Here is a 19,343-nt window from a genome sequence, read left to right as displayed (position 1 = left end):
CGACAGAAAAATAAAAGTGAAACCCTCAACACAATGATAATCAAGCCATTCACGAGGTGTCTGTCAATACTGCTCTTGTTTTCCCAACCCCAGCTGGAAGCCCGGCTGCCCACACATTCCTTCCACGATCAGGTGAGGATTAAGAGCCTGTAAAAGGCAGAAACTTGTCTGCATATCTTCAACACACACATAGACACACTTAGATTTTATTGTTCCCTAAAGGAAAAGCCTGTTTAAGTCAATTATTCTGTAATGTGATTTCCTAATTGTTTCTAAGCTGACTGCCTTTACATTCAAAACATATTTTTAAAAAAATCTGTTTATTCTTCTGTCCCTTACACAGGCTCCCTGGTGCCTGGGTTTTATCTATATTGGTATCCTGGCCCCAGCTCTCTTCAAGGTTGCAAGAAATGTTTGTTTCTACGCTTGGGTGGGCCCCATCTGCCAAAATGTAGACCAATGTGGGAGGTTATCTCCTCGAGGACATCTATATATTATCTGCATCAATATTCTAAACGCCCAGCACATACTATACACCTAACTGTTTTATTTATGGCTCCAGTCTCAGGGCTGTCCTACTTCTGAGTTGTCAACACCACCACCTCCCCGCCTGCTCGAATGAAGGGCAGGAAGGATGGGGATGCAAACGAAGGCGAAGTGCTGGGGATTCGAGTGGTACTTAGAAGACAGCCCCGGGTCCAGGGCTCGGACCACTGCACGTGGGAATCCAAAGATCGGGGTGGAGCGTCATCTCCACTCTCACTAAGCAATAACTCTAGGCAAGGTATTTCTTTGGCTTCTCCCCACCTGGGACAGATGGGGCTGAGGGTGGGGTCTCCAGCACATGGGGGCAGGAAGGGACATTCCCCCCTTTCCAAACTTTGCTGACAAATTGGAAAAAAAAATCATTAGTCCTTTTCATTTCTCAAAGAAAAAACCATGGCCTCTTTCGGGCGGTCCCTCGGGGGCATCAGAACCCAGCACATGGGGGCTTGTCTCCAGCAGCCGAGCCAACTGATGCAGGATTTGGTCTTTTCACGTATGCTGCCTCCAACGTGTCTGCAACGGATTGCTTTATACCACGTCCAATCTCCCCCAAAGTTCAATATTTACACCAGCCTCGGAGGTTCAGCAAGGGTGGGAATTTATATTCAAGTGGCACCAGGCACCAAACAGATACTCCGAAAACGTTTCCTCTTTGAGGGTTTTAAAAACAGCTTTACTGAGGTATAATTTATCTACCAAAAAAATTCACTCATTATAAGTGTACAGTTCCAGAAGCTTCAGTAAATTCATACAGGTGTCCAACCATCACCACGATGCAGCTTCAGAACATTTCCGTCATGCCAAAGTTCTTCATTCCCGATGGTGGTCAATCTCCAATTCCATCCCCAGCTCTTCACTGATCTGCTTTCTGCCTCCATAGTTTTGCCTTTTCTACAAAGCACATATTAATGGAATCACAAAATGTGTAGCCTTTTGTGTCTGACTTTTTTTCACTTAGCCTAATGTTTTTGAGGTTCACTCATGTTGTTACATTATTGTTGGGCAGTAATTGTGCCACATTTTATTTATCCATTTACCTGCTGATGGACATTTGGATTGTTTCCAGTGGGGTATTTTGGTGGTGGTGGGGGGTTGGTATCATGAATAACACTGCTATGAGCAATCACATACAAGTCTTGTGTGGACACATTTTCATTTCTCTTGGGTAGATACTGGGGTAGAACCTGGAACTGCTGAGTCACATGTTTGAGTGTATATTTTTTGGAAGTCTGGAAGAAGTGTTAAAGTATAGCCATGTTGCAACCTAATCTTAGAGTTGCAAGAAGGCAGAATAAAGCACAAAGTGCTGCAGTCAAGTGGTGGGAACATGCATCCAAGAATTCCAATTCTTATAACCCATCACCTCCATCTACTCTTATTCTTTTCAGGGCAACAATCCTTGGTGGCACCAACTAATTTGAAATTTTAATTCATTTATCTGATGTATCACAAAATACGGTTGTTCAAATAAGGAAATTTTTTCAGAGAACAGAAATATTATCTTTCTTATTCAAGTGCTAAAAAATTAGCCATTTCACAGGAATCTTGTACATGTGTATTCCAAAATCCATTTCCTTCCAAAATAGCATGACCTTGACCTTCTTTTTTTTTTTTTTTTTTTTTTTTCCAGTACGCGGGCCTCTCACTGTTGTGGCCTCTCCCGTTGCAAAGCACAGGCCCCGGACGCGCAGGCTCAGCAGCCATGGCTCAGGGGCCCAGCCGCTCCACGGCATGTGGGATCTTCCCGGACCGGGGCACGACCCTGTGTCCCCTGCATCGGCAGGCGGACTCTCAACCACTGCGCCACCAGGGAAGCCCAACCTTGATCTTCTTAATGTCTAAGGTTATTACTCCAGAAACACATCACCTTACACAGAGTAATGTCCTCAAGGAAGCCTTGGCCATCTGAATTCTTTTGGACAAACTGAAGACTGCCTATGTTGTCCGGCCCCTTTCTCCAGAGACCAGCAGCCCTGCTGTCTGTTCCGATGTGATTTTGCCTATGTCTGTCACCAGCGTGGACATCAAATTCCAGAATCAGCTCACTCTGAGTGAGGACTAAGAGGTCTAATCCAGGTAACGCTCTTGAATTTCATACTCTGGACTTGACTCCGTGGTCTGGGCTACTCAGGAGACATTTGGAGATGGGTCTCAGTTCCAGTTTGGAAAGCTAAGGGTGACACATACAAAGGATCTCTGTACTACAAATTTGTCTGTTCTACACCAAAACAAAAGGCTACAAAACTTTCTTCCCACTGAACAAAATGGAAGCACTTACTTATATTCTCATTGGTTATGAGAGGTACAAGAAAAATCATACTTTAAGGAACAGTGTGACAAGAAAATATTTAGGCAAAAAAATCAAAGGGTTTTGGGGATATGCTTCAGAGAAGAAGGAATAAAGGGGTAAAGTAGTGGTTTCCAATCTTTGCTGCATATTGAAATTACCTGGGGATATTTTGAAAAGCAATGATGCTTGGATCCCACCCCCAAACTTTTTTTTTTTTTTTTGGTGTGCGGGCCTCTCACTGTTGTGGCCTCTCCCATTGCGGAGCACAGGCTCTGGACGTGCAGGCTCAACGGCCATGGCTCACGGGCCCAGCCGCTCCGCGGCATGTGGGATCTTCCCAGTCCGGGGCACGAACCCGTGTCCCCTGCATCGGCAGGCGGACTCTCAACCACTGCGCCACCAGGGAAGCCCCACCCCAAACATTTTGATTGAATTAGGATAGAGTGCATCTTGGGCATCAGGATTTCTTAAAAGCCCCCAGATGATTCTAATGTACAGCAAAGTGTGGGAACCCGTGGGGTAAAAGTCATCTTGGCTTACACCAAAAGCACACTCAAGTGAAATGTTCTACTGACACTCCGGTAACTCAAAAGCCCTGAAAAGGTTCCACTGCCTATCCAAATTATAACCTCCACACCTGGGTGCGTAACAGCTTACGTAATTCTCATCCACCTACCTCTCCAGTATTATTTGCCAAACAGGTCCCAGGATGCCCCAACTCGTTGCCTTTGCTGCTGCCGCCTGTCCTGAAATGCCTTTCTTTACCCTCTGCTTACTGTTTCTGGAAACCCTCCAAGGCCTATCTCAAAAGCCACCTCTTCTCAGAAGCCTGTCTGATCTTCTTCTTCTTTTGTTTTTGTTTTTTTCTTTTTTAAGGTTTTTTTGATGTGGACCATTTTTAAAGTCTTTATTGAATCTGTTACAATATTGCTTCTGTTTTATGTTTTGGTTTCTTGGCCAGGAGGCATGTGGGATCTTGGCTCCCCGACAAGGGATCGAAGCCGCACCCCTTGCATTGGAAGGCAAAGTCTTAACCACTGGACTGCCAGGGAAGTCCCCTGTCTGATCTTCTTAATCAGATACCTGACTCTTTTTCACGCCCATGGCATGTGTCTTTTCTTTCCCTGTAGCACTCTGCAAGTTCTGCTCAGCACTGCTGGCATTTATCTATTTATCATCTACCTTTTTTCTCTTCCTCCCTCTGACTCTTCCCTTTTTTTTCTTTTTTTTCAGGTTTGAGCAGAAGACTGTCTCTTTTTACAGCTCATTTTGCATTCTTTTTAAAAATTTATTTATTTTTATTGAAGTATAGTTGACGTACAATATTATATAAGTTGCATGTGTACACACAGTGATTCACAATTTTTAAAGGTTATATTCCATTTATAGTTATAAAATATCGGCTATGTTCCCTGTGTTGTACAATATATCCTTGTAGCTTATTTATTTTATATGTAATAGTTTGTACCTCTTAATCCCCTACTCCTAAATTGCCCCTCCCTCCTTCCCTCTCCCCACTGGTAACCACTAGTTTGTTCTCTGTATCTGTGTGACTCTTCCCTTCTTACAGGAGTGAGGGGAGTAGGCAAAGGGGCTGGACCTAACCCTCTTCCTAAATCTGAGAAATACAGAATTGAGTTGTTGCTACTGGTCACACCTGATACAAAGCCAGCAGGGGTATTCATCACAAGCGAGGATGACCCATACATTTTTGGTCATGGGTGAGGAAGGCAGCTGAGAGAACACAGCTCCCATCAAGAGAGGCAAGGTTCTCAAGCTCTATCTAAAGAGAGAGCCTCCAAACAATGGCAGGCAGGAATCCAAGGCTAGAAGCCCAGCATCCTCAGAGCTACAAGGGCTACTAACCAGCAGCAGGTTCACCATTGCCCTTCCCTGACATCTAAAGTACTATCAGCAGGGCAGGGGCCTGAAGCTTAGCTGAGCTTGGAAGTGGCCCAAGCACCTAAGCAATGACATACATCTGTAAGAAGACCCCACTGGGACTTTGGGTTTTACACGTGATTCAGATAATGAGAAATACATCATAAATATTCTTGCAAATAAAAATCACACTTTAATTTTCAGCTACACTCAAGTGCATAATACTTTTAGTTAACACACAACTGAAAGGTAATCACATCATGTAATAATTCCTAATAAAAATTAATGAAACTCTCCTGTTAGCTTTCCCCTCTATGTATATCACTTGCTCAGCCTGGAAAAAAAAAAAAGAATGTGTATCCTCAAGCAGCAGGAAAACTTGCAGGTACCAATACGCCAAAGCAAAAGTGCTTACCAACACCAGGGTTTCCAGAAACACAAACCTACTTGGAGGAAAAAAAATAAAAGAACTGTGCTAAAATTCATTTTAAAATTTAATACAACCAACAGTAACACCATCACCTCAAATTGGCAGAGCCTCGGTTTGCCATGTCGGTGACCTGGGACACTTGGTCTGGGCACAGTGGCAGCCTACTAGGATTCACCAAAAGAAAGACATTTTTCTAAAGAATCAGTGTTCCCAGCGGGGAGGACAGTGTGCTTTTCAAGGATGGAATGAAGAGCTGCCCTCTCTCTTTAGCTATATCAGATGATGGAATTTTAAGAATTTAAGACTGACCAAGAGTGAGTCTGAGAAAAAGCAGGAAGGCTGTAAGGAAACCCTTATGCGGTAACTTTATCCAGTCGGGGCACATAAATCAGCAAGGACAACCTTTCTCATGACCTTCCCACCTCTTGCTCTCCTAAATTATTTCCCCAAATTCTCTTTAGAAGGAATTAACTCATTAATGGACGTCTCCTTTTATTTCAAAGCATTAGCTTAAAACCAGGCAAGAGCTGTATTTAAAGCGGGGTTGGGGGGGGGGGTCGGTGAAGAGAAGCATGTATGCAAAGGAACACCTGGGCTAAGTGCTGGAGAGAAATTGCGCGTGCAGGAAGCACCCGCTTTTATTCCTCCTCTGGTGAAAGGCCTCCGGCTAGTTTAAAACCCTTATCACAAAGCAGTTCTCTGCAGAAGGCAAAAATTCTATCAGTAGCACAAATCCTACAAGCTGATCAATAGAAACAATTCTGTGAATCAAGATTCCTTTGTAACAAAATGAACTGTTCATATGCCTCCAAATCTCTGATGTTCTAATACATCTGAAAAGATGGAATGGCTTTTACGTAGCGGACTACAGCACCCTGAGGCAGATAAGGGACCCATAAATGATGATTTCATGGAGAGGTAAGCACTTCAGACCCACTCCCAGTGCTTTTGGCAGCCCCTACTGCAGCCCCATCTGCTGCTTTGCTGGCCACAGTCAGACACGTAACCCTGGATGGGTCACAATCCAGTCCTGAGGATGGAGAATTGTGACTACACGAGACCCTATGTGAGGAGGTGGGTCCTTACTCAGGGCATCCGCACTGCTGTCATTTTCACTTTTTCTTTTTAATGAGAAAGGGCTCTTCCCTTAGAAACACAGAACTTTGAAATGCAGGCTGCTTACTCTGTGGTGGGAGAATGTCAGCTTGTGAAATTTGGAGCACTTACCCCTCTAGCTGCTCCTCTCCTAGGATCTGGCGAAGGTTCTTCAGGAAGGACAAGGAGACCAAGGCATGGGAGTGGCGGATCTTCACGTAGCCCGTCACGACCTCGATGAGTCCCATGAAGTTCTCCAGTTCCGAAGCGATGTTGTCTACAGTAAGGGGGACCGTGTTACTGAGCATTCACTAAGCGTGAGCGGGACGGACACACTTGGTTTCTCGCGAACACATGTGGAGAGAAATTCAGTGTGGGTCTTGTTTTCATGGTGCCACTGAGGTGCTCGGGCTTCACGGGACCCTTGTCCCTTGTCAAAAATGCGTTTCCCTAAGCTTGGCTTTCAACACCCTCGCCTGAGATGGGGCCCCTAAGGCCAGGGAACGGGAGTTTCTAGAAGGCTGGGTACTGCAGCTCCCAGGCTGATTAACAGAATGTAATATCATAAACACCAGACTGCCAATTAGCAAAGGCGGGCACATCTAGGGAACTTCTTTAATATGCTCTGTCAACAGACAGTGCTGCCTCCAAAGTACAAGGGCATGACTAAATAAACAACATTTCCTCAGTCTCATTAGGAACTGCCTTTGCCACATTTCTAGTTCCTAAGATACAGGGATCTATATTTAAAGCTTCCATCTTACTAAGACTGGAAGAAAATGTACCAAAACGTTAACAGTGGTTATCGGCAGGTAATTTTTAAAAATTCATTTCTATGCTTCTATGTTTTCTATAATGCACAGTCATAATTCTCACAGATATAAAATAGTTGGGAACATCGTTGCTAATAGATGTGTAAAAATGACAAGATGTATAAACAGTGTATTTCCTTTAATTTTGTAGCCTATTTTTTTCTCATAGTAAATAAAAGACATAAACTTCAGTTCAACTTATGCCAAAATTGTAACACATACTATAATGAATTGGGTGTGGTTCAACTAACAGAATTTTACTGTGCATGATTTGTGAAGGCTTAGTTAATAAAAGGTTCTATCTTGCTTTCAATTGATAAACATCAAAGAATAAGTGTACTGTCCTCCAGGGTAACACCCTACATTTATGTACAGCTTGATGGTTTTCCAAGAGAAATGAAGGAGAAATTCAAGTTGTAAAGACTAGCGGTTGCCTGCAGTTGATGTTTCAAGGAAAAGATCCTGAATTTTAAATGTGGGGCGGGGGACTTCCTGGTGGTGCAGTGGTTAAGAATCCACCTGCCAATGCAGGGGACACGGGTTCAAGCCCTGGTCCGGGAAGATCCCACGTGCCACAGAGCAACTAAGCCCGTGCACCACAACTACTGAGCCTGCACTCTAGAGCCCGCGAGCCACAACTACTGAGGCTGCGTGCCATGACTACTGAAGCCCATGTGCCTAGAGCCCACACTCCACAACAAGAGAAGCCACTGCAATGAGAGAAGCCTGCGCACCACAACAAAGGCCCAACGCAGCCAAAACATAAATAAATAAATAAACAAACAAACAAATAAATAAAATTTAAAAAATCCTCATGGTCAAAATCTGAAAGATTTATTTATAAAAATAATAATAAATAAATGTGGGGCAGGACTCATGCCTTCTAGTCAAGGCTGAGGAAGGACCTTTCCAATGAGATGTCTAACCTATCTCCTGTGGTGGCTATAAACTGGAAGGCACATTTCATCATCATGCACAAATATGTACCAATTCCTTCTCAAATTATACTTCTCCATGGATTTAATCCATGGATTAAATTTTTATCTTGAAGATAGGAATATAAGAAAAAAAGAAGGGTTAGCCATTTAAAGGATATGTTCTAGGGAATGAGGAAATCTTTTTTAAAAATTAAGAAATCTAGAAAGTGCAAAAAGAATAAAACTTCAGAATACCATGAAAGTAAGAAAATTCTAGGTGTGTGGAAACAAAGTTATCTCTGTTGTAGAGGAGTGAAAGGTGTTGTGAAAATCAAGGGCTATCCAAAAATTCAAAAGAACTAAGCAGAAAACTTGTTGCTGCCATCTCTAAACCATAAGAATAGAGCTCACTCATTGTACAAATAGTATTAAGGAAAAGTAAATGCACAGAATAAATAGGTCATTTTTGCCCCTCAAGCTATAAAAAAAAAAGAAAAAAACTTCTTCACAAAAGGATTTAGAAAAAAATTCCTTTCAACCTCAACTTCTTCTTATTATATTTCTCCTAGCTTACAAAATTATCAGTACCTTCACCAAGTGGTTCCAGTGGTGGAGAATTTAAGGCACCGTTACTAGAAGCCCCTGTCAATTACAGATCAGAACTGAAAGTATCACCAAATAAGTCAACAGGAAATGCTTCACACAAATGCAATTACCAGGAACACCATCTACTGCAAATAATGGGGATTCTGTAGAGGGTGAGATTGAAGCTTTAAATGCATGATGACATATATATACTTTTATCTCTTTTGGTTCTCAGAAATAAATTTGGAGATCGGCCACTTTTGGACTGAATACAATTTTAAAGTGATATCATTAAACTCTTGCCTTGCTCAGGATCTTCAATATATCCAAGTAACCAAGACTCTTTGGACTTAAAGCTCTGTGGACTTGGCTCCAGCTGGAGACTGCTGAGTCATACCTTTGATCCATCAGTCTCTTCTGGGGTTTGTACGTGTTAGGATGTGTGTATTCTGCGTAAGATGTGACTTAAGAAAGATGAGGGATGACCCTCTGAAGAAATAAACGCTGTTGCCAATGGCTAAAAATCAGACGGCCTTTCAATCTGTTTTTTATCTTTGAGGGAAACTCAAAGGAGGGGCATTGAGCATGAGGCTTACGCACCATGTTGTTTTTCTAGGCCCATATTTCAGTTGTGAGTCATGGATGAGTAGGAAAAGCATCAACAAAAGAAAACCAAGAGATCTGACCCTCTCTTCCAGGGAGATGGAATACTTACTGCCGCGTCGGATATTAATGAGTAGATTGCCCTTGAAGATGGTGCATCCTTGGAGCATCTGAGCAGAAGTGACAGAATCAATGGTCTTTGTCTTTTTTTCTTCCTCACACACTTTGGGACAAGGGCCTTCGCAAGGGATGCAGTACATGCTGTTGAAAATAAACCAACCCAAAACACAGAGAGCTGAGTCTGTCTTCTTGCATTTAAAAAAATCATAAAGATATGCTTTTATTCTAGGTGTCTTTACAGTCCACATTACAAAAAGCAACTGGTGGAAGCATTCAAGTGGTCACACTGTTTCTCATCCCCAAGCCTACCCAGGATAAGCCACTCCAATTGCAACCAAAAGGAGAAACTGCCTACAAAGGAAAAGCATGCTGCCTGTTTCCAGACAAAACACATGATACACCCTTGAGGCATGTGTGTATCATAGGCTGGGAGTGGTGAGCCAGCTGGTCCCATGTGGGAGAAACAGCCTTGCAGAAAGAAAGCACCAGGGGCTCCCAAGAACAGAACTGTTCTCTGATGTTGTAGCCCCTGCTGGCACACCCTGGAGGAGCCACGGGGAGAGTGGACAGGGACAGCGAAGGGACGGCAGAGTCTCTGCCACTAGCGGGAATCTAACTCCTGCAGCCAGCGGTCCAGCAAAGTCCAATGAGGGATTCCAAAAGGCATGTGCTATAGCACAGATCCATTATTTTCTTGCTAAAGCACAACTGAAATAATTTCTTGACAGTGTTTAGCAGAAACTTGTAAATTGATCTAAATGTTGTTTTCGCTGCATACACAATAAAAACAAGGAACTTCCATTACTTTGTAATGAGCTCCTATTTCACATGCAATCTTGAACATGCCACAAACCACCAACAGTCAGGGACCAGTGAGTGACACTGGCACTTTTCCTGCTTACCTACCCTTATTTAGTAAACAGTGGACAAAACACTAATCCAGCTGCTGAACCACAGAAAGTTGGGTCAATTTCCAAACAAATAAATGATACAACATTATGGGATGTATTGTAATAGGACAGTGAATTGGAGAGCCACTATATTTACATGATGGTTCTTGAATGATCGTTCAAACTTCATGAAGTGAAAAACAGTCAAGAAAACAGTGTGAGTTATAGCTCTTAGCATTAAGTACCCCCCACCCTGAACCTTACTGCATATTTAAGGCAAAGATGAAGGGTTTTGTTTAAAAGCCTACAGATAAATAAAATTTCCCTACTGTTTTCTTATTTCATGTTGGGAGAACAGGAGGCAAGGTTTCCAAAGGAACTGGGCCAACCATAGCAACGGAGGTTTCTCCCTTCTCTAACATCACACTCAACATGCTCACTTCTAGAGTAGGTAGCAGCTTTTCTTCAGTACTCTTTGTTGGTCTTTTATTGCTTCTAATTTACCTACAAACCAGATGATGCCCCACCTCCCTTTTTAACAACTTTTTATTTTGAAATAATTATAGACACACAGAAAGTTGCAAAAGTAGTACAGAAAGGTTCTGCGTACCCTTCACCTGGTTCCCCCAATGGTTGCATCTTACATAATGATAATGCAATATCAACACCAGGAAACTAACACAGGTACAATGCCTGCATATACTTCCATGTCATCTTATCACCTGTGTAATCACCACAACCAGCTAGCCCATCACCACAAACATCTCCCTTGTGCTACCTGTACAGTCACCCTGCCCCCACATCTCTAACTCATGGCAACCACTGATCTATTCTCCATCTCTATTATGTTGCTATTTTGAGAATGTTATATAAATGCAATCATATGGTGTGTGACCTTGTGAGATTGGCTTTTTCCACACAGCATAATGTCCTTGAGATCCATCCATGCTGTGTGTGTTTGAATGGTTTGTTTCTTTATATTGTTGATTGATATTCCATGGTGTGATGGATCACGGTTTACTTAGCCGTTTACCTATTGTGGAGCATCTGTGCTGTTTCCAGTTTTTGGCTGTTACAAATGAAGCTGCTACAAATAACTGTGGACCTAACTGTGTTCCTTTGTGGGAACCTAAGTTTTCATTTCTCTGTGATAATTGTTCAGGAGTGTAACTTCTGGGTTGTAGGTTAAGTGTATGTTTAGTTCCCCCTGACATTTTATTCAAATAGCAATTTCTGAACCAAACACCTTTCTTAAAATGTCTAGGAATCATCCAGCACTTAAAAAAAATGTTTTTCTAAGAAAGTTGTCTGATTACATGTTGATAGTTTAAGCGTCCTCAAATCCATTCTGGTACAGAGAGGGTATACACAGTATTAAAAAATAAATATTTTAAAGTAAGGGTCAAATAGGCCTTAAAGGCTGAGAGGGGGATTTATTAGTTCTTGATGGCATTTTATTTTAAAGTGTAAAAGGGAGATCTGTAGATTTGAACAGACTGTAAGCATTGGTAGGAAAAATAACAGCTCAGTTCTTTGAAGAATGAATTACAGTAGAAGAAACTGTCACAGTGCACAGCACATCCCACTTTGCCTGCTACTCTGGCAGCTGCAGATGACTGAATGCCTCCAGACACCACAGGAAACACACCCGAAAGGCAAAGAAGTTATGACCCAAGGCCATGCACCAGCTGCCTCATCTTGGCCCCCACCCCTGGGGAGGAACTGTGGCTGAGCCTTAACTGGATTCCAGGCACTGCCCAGGGTACCGGCAAAGCCTTTTTAAGTTCTAGGACTGTCAATAAAATGTGAGTAAAATGTGGCAGACTTATTTTGGGTGGAATATGTATACTCTCCAGTTCACTGGCACCCTTGGCACATTTACCATTTTAAAGTATTTAAAGTAACTTTTACTATAATAACGGTTACAGAAATGATGACAGGTAGAAAGCTCTACATTTAATTTTATGAAATAATGTGAGCTTTACCTCTGATTTGAAGTTAAGCCTATGGAAGGAGCAACATCTCCAAATATTACACCAGAAACAGATTCCCCTTTACCAAGACTTGCTTGATGACGTTTGCAGAAACAGAAGGCAGCAAACAGAAGGGAAGTTACACGTTATACTCAAAATGAATGTTTCCTTTTCCAATGGTATTTTATATTTGTAGAATAGTTTTATTTTGAAGAACCTCGAAACGTAAGGATCCTCTGGTACTAATCATGAAGTAGGCATTTAGTCCATTACAACAGCACTGCTCTCTCCTAAGAGTTCTCCGCTGTGCTCCAGAGGAGGAAACAGCATCCCCAAATCTCTAGCCTTCTCTTGCTTCCAGGGTTATAGTCCTGTATTTTATAACAATTCTGGCATTGCTTTTTCAAAAACTTAAAACCAATGACAAATTCACAGAAGTCCAGTTGGCATGCACGAGAAGGATGCTGTTTCCCGTAAGAAACTTCTTCGTTTCCCAAGAGAAGTCTCAATGTTCAGGAAGCAAAATGAGAGACAGAGAAAACTGAGGGAGGGTGAAGGGTGCGTGTGTGTGTAGGAGGTGCTGATGGAACAAACTGCTTGCTCTTAGCGGCAGCTAGTTCAGGCAGGACGGGAGCCAGTGCTAAGAGATTTTGGAGGCCCGCTCACTGCCTTAAGGATGCTGGTGGGCTTGCCGTGTCTCCCTTCCCGCACTCCCAAAGCCTTCACTGGTCTAGTGTTGAGTAGCATTGAGGGTGAGAAAACCTCAACCTACGGTCTCCCCCACCGGCCTGCTGCTGGGGGTGGCAGCCCTGCATGTGCACAGGGGGTCACTGACCTCCGGGGACCTGAGCCCGCAAATCAGGTACTTAATTCCAAACGGCCAGGCACTAGGCTTTCCAGCCAAAAAAACTCCCCGCTGCTCTTAGAGTCATCAGAAGCTGAAGTTATACCAGCCCTCTGCGGTGGCCCCTCTCCCTTAACCTCCCCAGGGTCCCACCCGGATGGAGCCACTGGCAGCACCAACCTTTCTGCCCCCCACAGGCCCCAACACTGACCTCTGGCTGCCGTTGCGGATGAAGCCCGACGGGCACTCCTGCATGCACTCGCCGTCGTGGATCACGAAGCCCTCGGAATCGCTGCTCTCAGCGTTGGGGATGTTGGCGCAGAAGTCACGGTCCACACAGCGCCAGCCCTCGAAGCGGTAGGTGTTGGGCGGGCAGCTGGGCACACAGACACCGGCATAGTAGTAGTGGCGGCAGGCCACGCAGGCCGTGTCGTTGTCGGGTGCGCTGCAGCTGCCCAGGCACTCGGGGTGGCAGCACTCGTGGTTCTCCGTGCACGCCCGCTTCCCGCACGCGCTCGGGCACACTGTGGGTGACAGGCAGGGTGTGAGGCTGGCTGAGAGCCAGATCGCTCCACCTGGCACAATCCAACCCACCAACCACAACGCGATCCCCAAATGGAACGTCGCTGGGCGTTGGACTTGAATCAACAGTATTACATATTGAGAATTGCATTAAGGCAGGGAGCAAATACTCTGAGTTTGGAGTCAGGTGAGCAGGGTTTAATATCTAGCCTCTCCTATTTGACTATGTTTGGTCTTGGAGGAGTCCTTACCATCTCTGACCTTGATCCTCTCTTTTCTCATCTACAGAATGGGGTAATAATACCCATCTTGGAAGGTTACCTGTGGCATGCGTGACACCGTGGAGGCCCTATGTGGACAATACAGTTTATTATTACCTTAGAAGGCATTATATGTGCTACTTAATCTGCATTTTACATATGTTCCTTATTGAAATATCTTGAAAAGCCTTAGTGTGCAGAAATGCTCATTTATTTTTGAAATGGATAAACTAGAATATGCTAAAGATGATACCATTCAGGCTGACAAAATAGCTTTAGAAAAGTTTGTGCATGCCTGTATCATATCAAAGGTCTTACCCCAAATAAGCAATGATATCTCAACCTAATATATCACAGAGAAGTCCCCATGTCTGATGGTAATTCTCAAATATAAGAAAGTGCGTGGGTGGGCAGTGTCTCGAGCCCAGAGGATCATAGGATATTACAAACTATCTACTCTGACCCCCCTATGCTAAAGTTAAGTGAAAGCAGTGTCTAAAAACAAGAGATCCACAATTTTTGTCCCAAATAGATGAGCTGGCATTTATTTCCATAACAATGCTGTAAGGATCACACTCTAGGGGCTGTTTGCCTTACTAGCCAGTAAAGTATAAGTCAACAAAATATGAAATCTGGTTTGCATTATATGCTTCCTACTTTTTCCTTGAGTTGGAAAACAACACAAAATTATTTAAACATGTATATTATTGACTCTGACATGCATTATTGAGTGAAGATTCTATTATTTTCTTTATAATAAAAAAGATGAAAACATCAGAGATCATAGATAAGAAAATACATAGCACATCTAGTTTGCCTGACCACAACGTCATCTTATCAGTACCTCCATGGAGACCCTCCCAGATCATTTCCTACGCATGTGCATGCACATATAAATATAAATATCTATAAAAAAGCATCAAGGGCCTCCCTGGTGGCGCAGTGGTTGAGAGTCCGCCTGCCGATGCAGGGGATACGGGTTCGTGCCCCGGTCTGGGAGGATCCCATATGCCGCGGAGCGGCTGGGCCCGTGAGCCATGGCCGCTGGGCCAGCGCATCCGGAGCCTGTGCTCCGCAACGGGAGAGGCCACAACAGTGAGGGGCCCGCGTACCGCAAAAAGAAAAAAAAAAAAAAAAAAAAAGCATCAAGTCATTCTGAAAGCATTTTTTGGCATAACATACTGTGAATTTGACAATAATTTAACAGCTGCGTTGCATGCCATAACACAGTGTATCGTAAGTTATAATCAGTCTCCTACTATTAGACATTTCATTTATCGCCAACATTTTATTAGTACAATGAGCACTCAATCTTCATGAGAATTCTTAATTATTTCAGTAGAATCAATTTCCAGAGTTAGCCTTGCCGGGTCAAACTGTCCTCTGGGAAGTTGGTACCAATTTACACATCCACTAGCTGCATGGAGGAGTACCCTATTTTACTGCCAAGAGGTGCATTTAAAAACAGGTATCAGAACCTGGACATTCAAATGAATACTATCACATCAGAAGAAGCAGACAAATTCTCATGATTCTGTCAGGCTTAAAATAATTTTGCAAGTTTCTTCTCTGATCATCATTTTTGGCTGAGACAAATAGGTGGCCTTCCATTATTTATTCTTATCTATTTTGGTAATAAAACCATGATTTTTAATTGGGCATTTTGCCACCCAGCTACATATTATATCTCCCAGCCTCTCTTTGTAGCTAGAAGTGACCTAAGTTCTAGCCAGTGAGACGCTAGAAAACTTTTGGGGTGGAACTTCCCAGAAGAGTCCTTAAAACAGAGGGGGTACATCTTTCCTCCTCATTGCTGGCTGGAATGCAGGTGTAATGCCTGAAGCTCAAGCAGCCATCTTGGGCCATGAGGTGACACATTAAGAACAGTGGAGGGCTTCCCTGATGGTGCAGTGGTTGAGAGTCTGCCTGCTGATGCAGGGGACAGGGGTTCCTGCCCCGGTGCGGGAGGATCCCACATGCCGCAGAGCGGCTGGGCCCATGAGCCATGGCAGCAGACCCTGCATGTCCGAAGCCCGTGTTCCGCAACGGGAGAGGCCGCAACAGTGAGAGGTCCGCGTACCGCAAAAAAAAAAAAAAAAAGGAGGGGCTTGCCTGGTGGTGCAGTGGTTAAGAATCCGCCTGCCAATGCAGGGGACACGGGTTCGAGCCCTGGTCCGGGAAGATCCCACCTGCCGCGGAGCAACAAAGCCCGTGCGCCACAACTACTGAGCCCGCGAGCCACAACGACTGAGCCCGCGTACCACAACTACTGAAGCTCACGCGCCTAGAGCCCATGCTCCGCAATGAGAAGCCACCACAATGATAAGCCCACGCACCACAACAAAGAGTAGCCCCCACTTGCTGCAACTAGAGAAAGCCCACATGCAGCAACGAAGACCCAAAGCAGCCATAAATAAATAAATAAATAAACAAACAAATAAAATAAAATAAAACAACTCATTAAAATCTATTAAAAAAGAACAGTGGAGCATGATAAAAGGAACTTGGTCCTTCGTGACTGTAGCCAGTAGGCTAACCCTGGATTGCTTACCTCTAGATTTCTTTACATGAATAAGAAATAAACTTGTGTCTTGTTTAAGCACCTGCTATTTGTTAGATGCAACTGAACGAATCCCAACTGAGAAGTGTCTTCAGAGCCAATGTATAATATAAGCAAAGAAGAAGACTGTTCCTGTTGGTCTATGTAATTTTGGTTTACCAGAACTGCCTCTCAATGACTTCTGCCTGTTTCCAGAAACTAATCTACCCAACAGATTACAAGGAGTAAAGATCTCTAGTCACACCAGAAAGGTACGTTGTTGTAGGGGCTCCTAAAATGTTGGGATACATATACAGGCTACCAAGGGGATCATCTTGAAGTTGATAACACCAATTTGAATGTACAAGCTTAGTGTATTTGCAGTAAATGCACACACACACACCACACACACTTTACTCTCAAATCTCACACTTAATCTAATAATCACATAGATTAAATGACTATTTAAGTTCAAATATATCCATTACAGAAGTAACTTCAATGCCCAAGATCTAAAGAAACAATAAAATTGCAAACCCTAAGTTCAAGTTTTTAAACTAAAAACAAGAGAACTTAAGTCTGCCTATCCTTCATTCAATCATCCACTTAGCAACTATTTATTGAATGTGCGCTGCACCTGTATGCCAGACCCTGTTCTTAAGAGATGGACAATACAGCAGGCAAGAACAGGAGTGTGTACAGCCTGCCCTGGGCACCTGGGTTCCCGGGAAGGCTTCACAGAGGTGTGGAGGCTGGAACTGAAAACTGAAAGCTGAGGAGGATAAGAATAACACAGATGAAATTGCATGTAAATGTGTGTAAAAGCAACTGAGTTGCTGTGGTGGGAGAACTGGGTGCTCGTGAAGATGGCAGGGGTCCAGTAACAGGTGATGCTGGGAGAGAGGAGGGTGGACAATGGGCATCACTTTGGTGGACAATGGGCATCACTGAAGCTTTTGGGCAGGAGAGCAAGGTGGTCTAATTTTCATATTAGAAAGGTCATCTGGCAGCAACACAGAGGGTTATGATGACCAGAGGCGGCAGAGCTAAAAGAAGAGGGATGAAGCCAGAGGAGAAATGTTATGTTGTCCCTACAAAGTTCATGTTATATAATAGATCTGTGAGGTTCACAGAGTTAAAATGAAACTAGCTGTAGAAACCATGCTCACGGTGTCACAGCACAAACCTGCCGACTGAGCACACACCCCATTCAGAGCACTGAAGTCCCGGGAGCTGCTCATCAGCCATCAGCTGCCACCAGGCTTTGTGTTTAGAGGAAGGAAAATTGATTAAGAATCTTACTATCATCATCAGAGACTAACTGGGAACAATACCTACTTGTAAAACCCTTCTTTCCTTGCTTACAATTTAAATAAAATGCTATATAAAATGATGAGTAGCAGACATCAATATTAAAAAGCTATTAATGTAGTATGAAAAACTAAGAGCATTCAAAAGAATAGAAAAATGCCCCTGTGCGCTTGCTTAGACTCAAACGTAAATGTTGGGCATTTCCAGTAGGAGAAAGAAAAAAAAAAAAAAACCTGACAAAGTATCTGTAGATATGTTTTGCATTCCATTCCCCATTCCACTGAAACAGCATCTCTGGGCAGTGGTCCATTGCAAACCGCCCCCCCCCCGCCCCCTCCCGAGGTGCATTACTAGAACTGCACCGTCAGTCAGTTCTTGCAACAAGCAGCACACAGGTTAGGGAATTAGGGTTTTGTTTCAGCAATGGGAGCTACTTCAGAAGGAATTTCAGTAAAGCTTAAATTAGGTAAAATCCTATTCTTTAAAGATGGAACAATTCCTCTTAAAGGGATCACAAATCAAGATCACAAATCTTCTACACCACATGATGCAACTGTGCACAAACATGTATCAAATGCTTTTGGGGAATAAAAAAAGGGGTGTGATGGGAAGAGGGAGAGAAAGGTGACTATTTGCTGGAGGACAAACCCCAGGAATGGAAGCCAGTGTTCCCCTGGCTGCAGCACCACCTGAGAGGAGTCTGGGAGGGAGGCAGGGGAGCCGGCGGAAGTTCAGGATTAGAGAGTCCTGGAGCCAGCCCCAGAAGCCCGCTGTAAATTTTGCCTCATCTCAATGTATATAAATATTATTAGTGTTCAGGACTATTAAGGGATTTCTTGAAAAGCCCCGGGCAGTGTGTCTCGCCAGCAGATGGATGGCTGCTTCACACGAGTGCCAAAACTTAAAATTTAGTACAGTTACCAAATTTCCAATTACAGAGCTAAGGGAGAAAGGAAGGGAACTTCTTCCCTGGCTTCCGTGAATAAGGAGCACACCTAGCATGATGAAAGGCATTTCTACTTTTAAAAATAAAAGGAAAATGGAAGGTGCTATAAATGAACAAATACACAGCGGGGAAAGCAAATTGATTTTGCCCATGAGATCTCTATTCATTGGAATTTTTACAATGACCAACAATAACAACAAATGCCTATGTAAACTGTTGGAAAAGCTAATGACAGGTCCCACATCTACAGTAAAAGGATTCGTTCAGGGCCACAATCCCATAAAAATGAGGCACTGCATTTAAAAGCTCATTTTCTTCATTTTGGGGGACAGCAAAAAAAGTCACATACATCAACCTTTAACTCTCTTCCTCCTTCCCTGAGTTCTTATATTTATTAAATTCTTTCTAGGGATTTTAAAAACCTTTCTTTCTGTACTTGCCAATAAGCTCTTTAACAATCTTGACCTCAGAGAAACTATTTTTAAAAGCATATTTTGGAAGAGAAGATGGAGAACTCATCCTCTTCACATGGAACTAAAAATTGAAAAGGGGCCACCTAGCCACACAACTTCAAAGAACACATTCTATACCAAATAATTTCTTTTTTTTAAAAAACATCTTTATTGGAGTACAATTGCTTTACATTGTTTTGTTAGTTTCTGCTGTATAACAAAGTGAATCAGCTATACGTATACATATATCCCCATATCTCCTCCCTCTTGCATCTCCCTCCCACCCTCCCTTACCCCACCCCTCTAGGTGGTCACAAAGCACTGAGC

General features: G+C 43.3%; 1 protein-coding gene across 2 annotated transcripts in view; it reads right to left on the bottom strand.

Moving 5' to 3' along the window:
* Positions 1-19,343, bottom strand: part of IGF1R (insulin like growth factor 1 receptor) — a 321,518-nt gene that overhangs the window by 47,738 nt on the left and 254,437 nt on the right. For both annotated transcript variants that reach the window (XM_082617555.1, XM_082617556.1), the window contains exons 3-5: positions 13,198-13,510; positions 9,272-9,420; positions 6,375-6,519 (exon numbers count right to left, since the gene is read on the bottom strand). In XM_082617555.1, the coding sequence (XP_082473681.1) occupies positions 6,375-6,519; positions 9,272-9,420; positions 13,198-13,510 (607 nt within the window). The remainder of the gene's footprint in view (positions 1-6,374; positions 6,520-9,271; positions 9,421-13,197; positions 13,511-19,343) is intronic.

This window comes from Mesoplodon mirus (assembly GCF_964341445.2).
Source record: "Mesoplodon mirus genome assembly, chromosome: 4".
Lineage (NCBI taxonomy): Eukaryota > Metazoa > Chordata > Mammalia > Artiodactyla > Ziphiidae > Mesoplodon > Mesoplodon mirus.
Note: the sequence above shows the minus strand (reverse complement) of the source record. Positions and strands in the feature narration are given on the sequence as shown.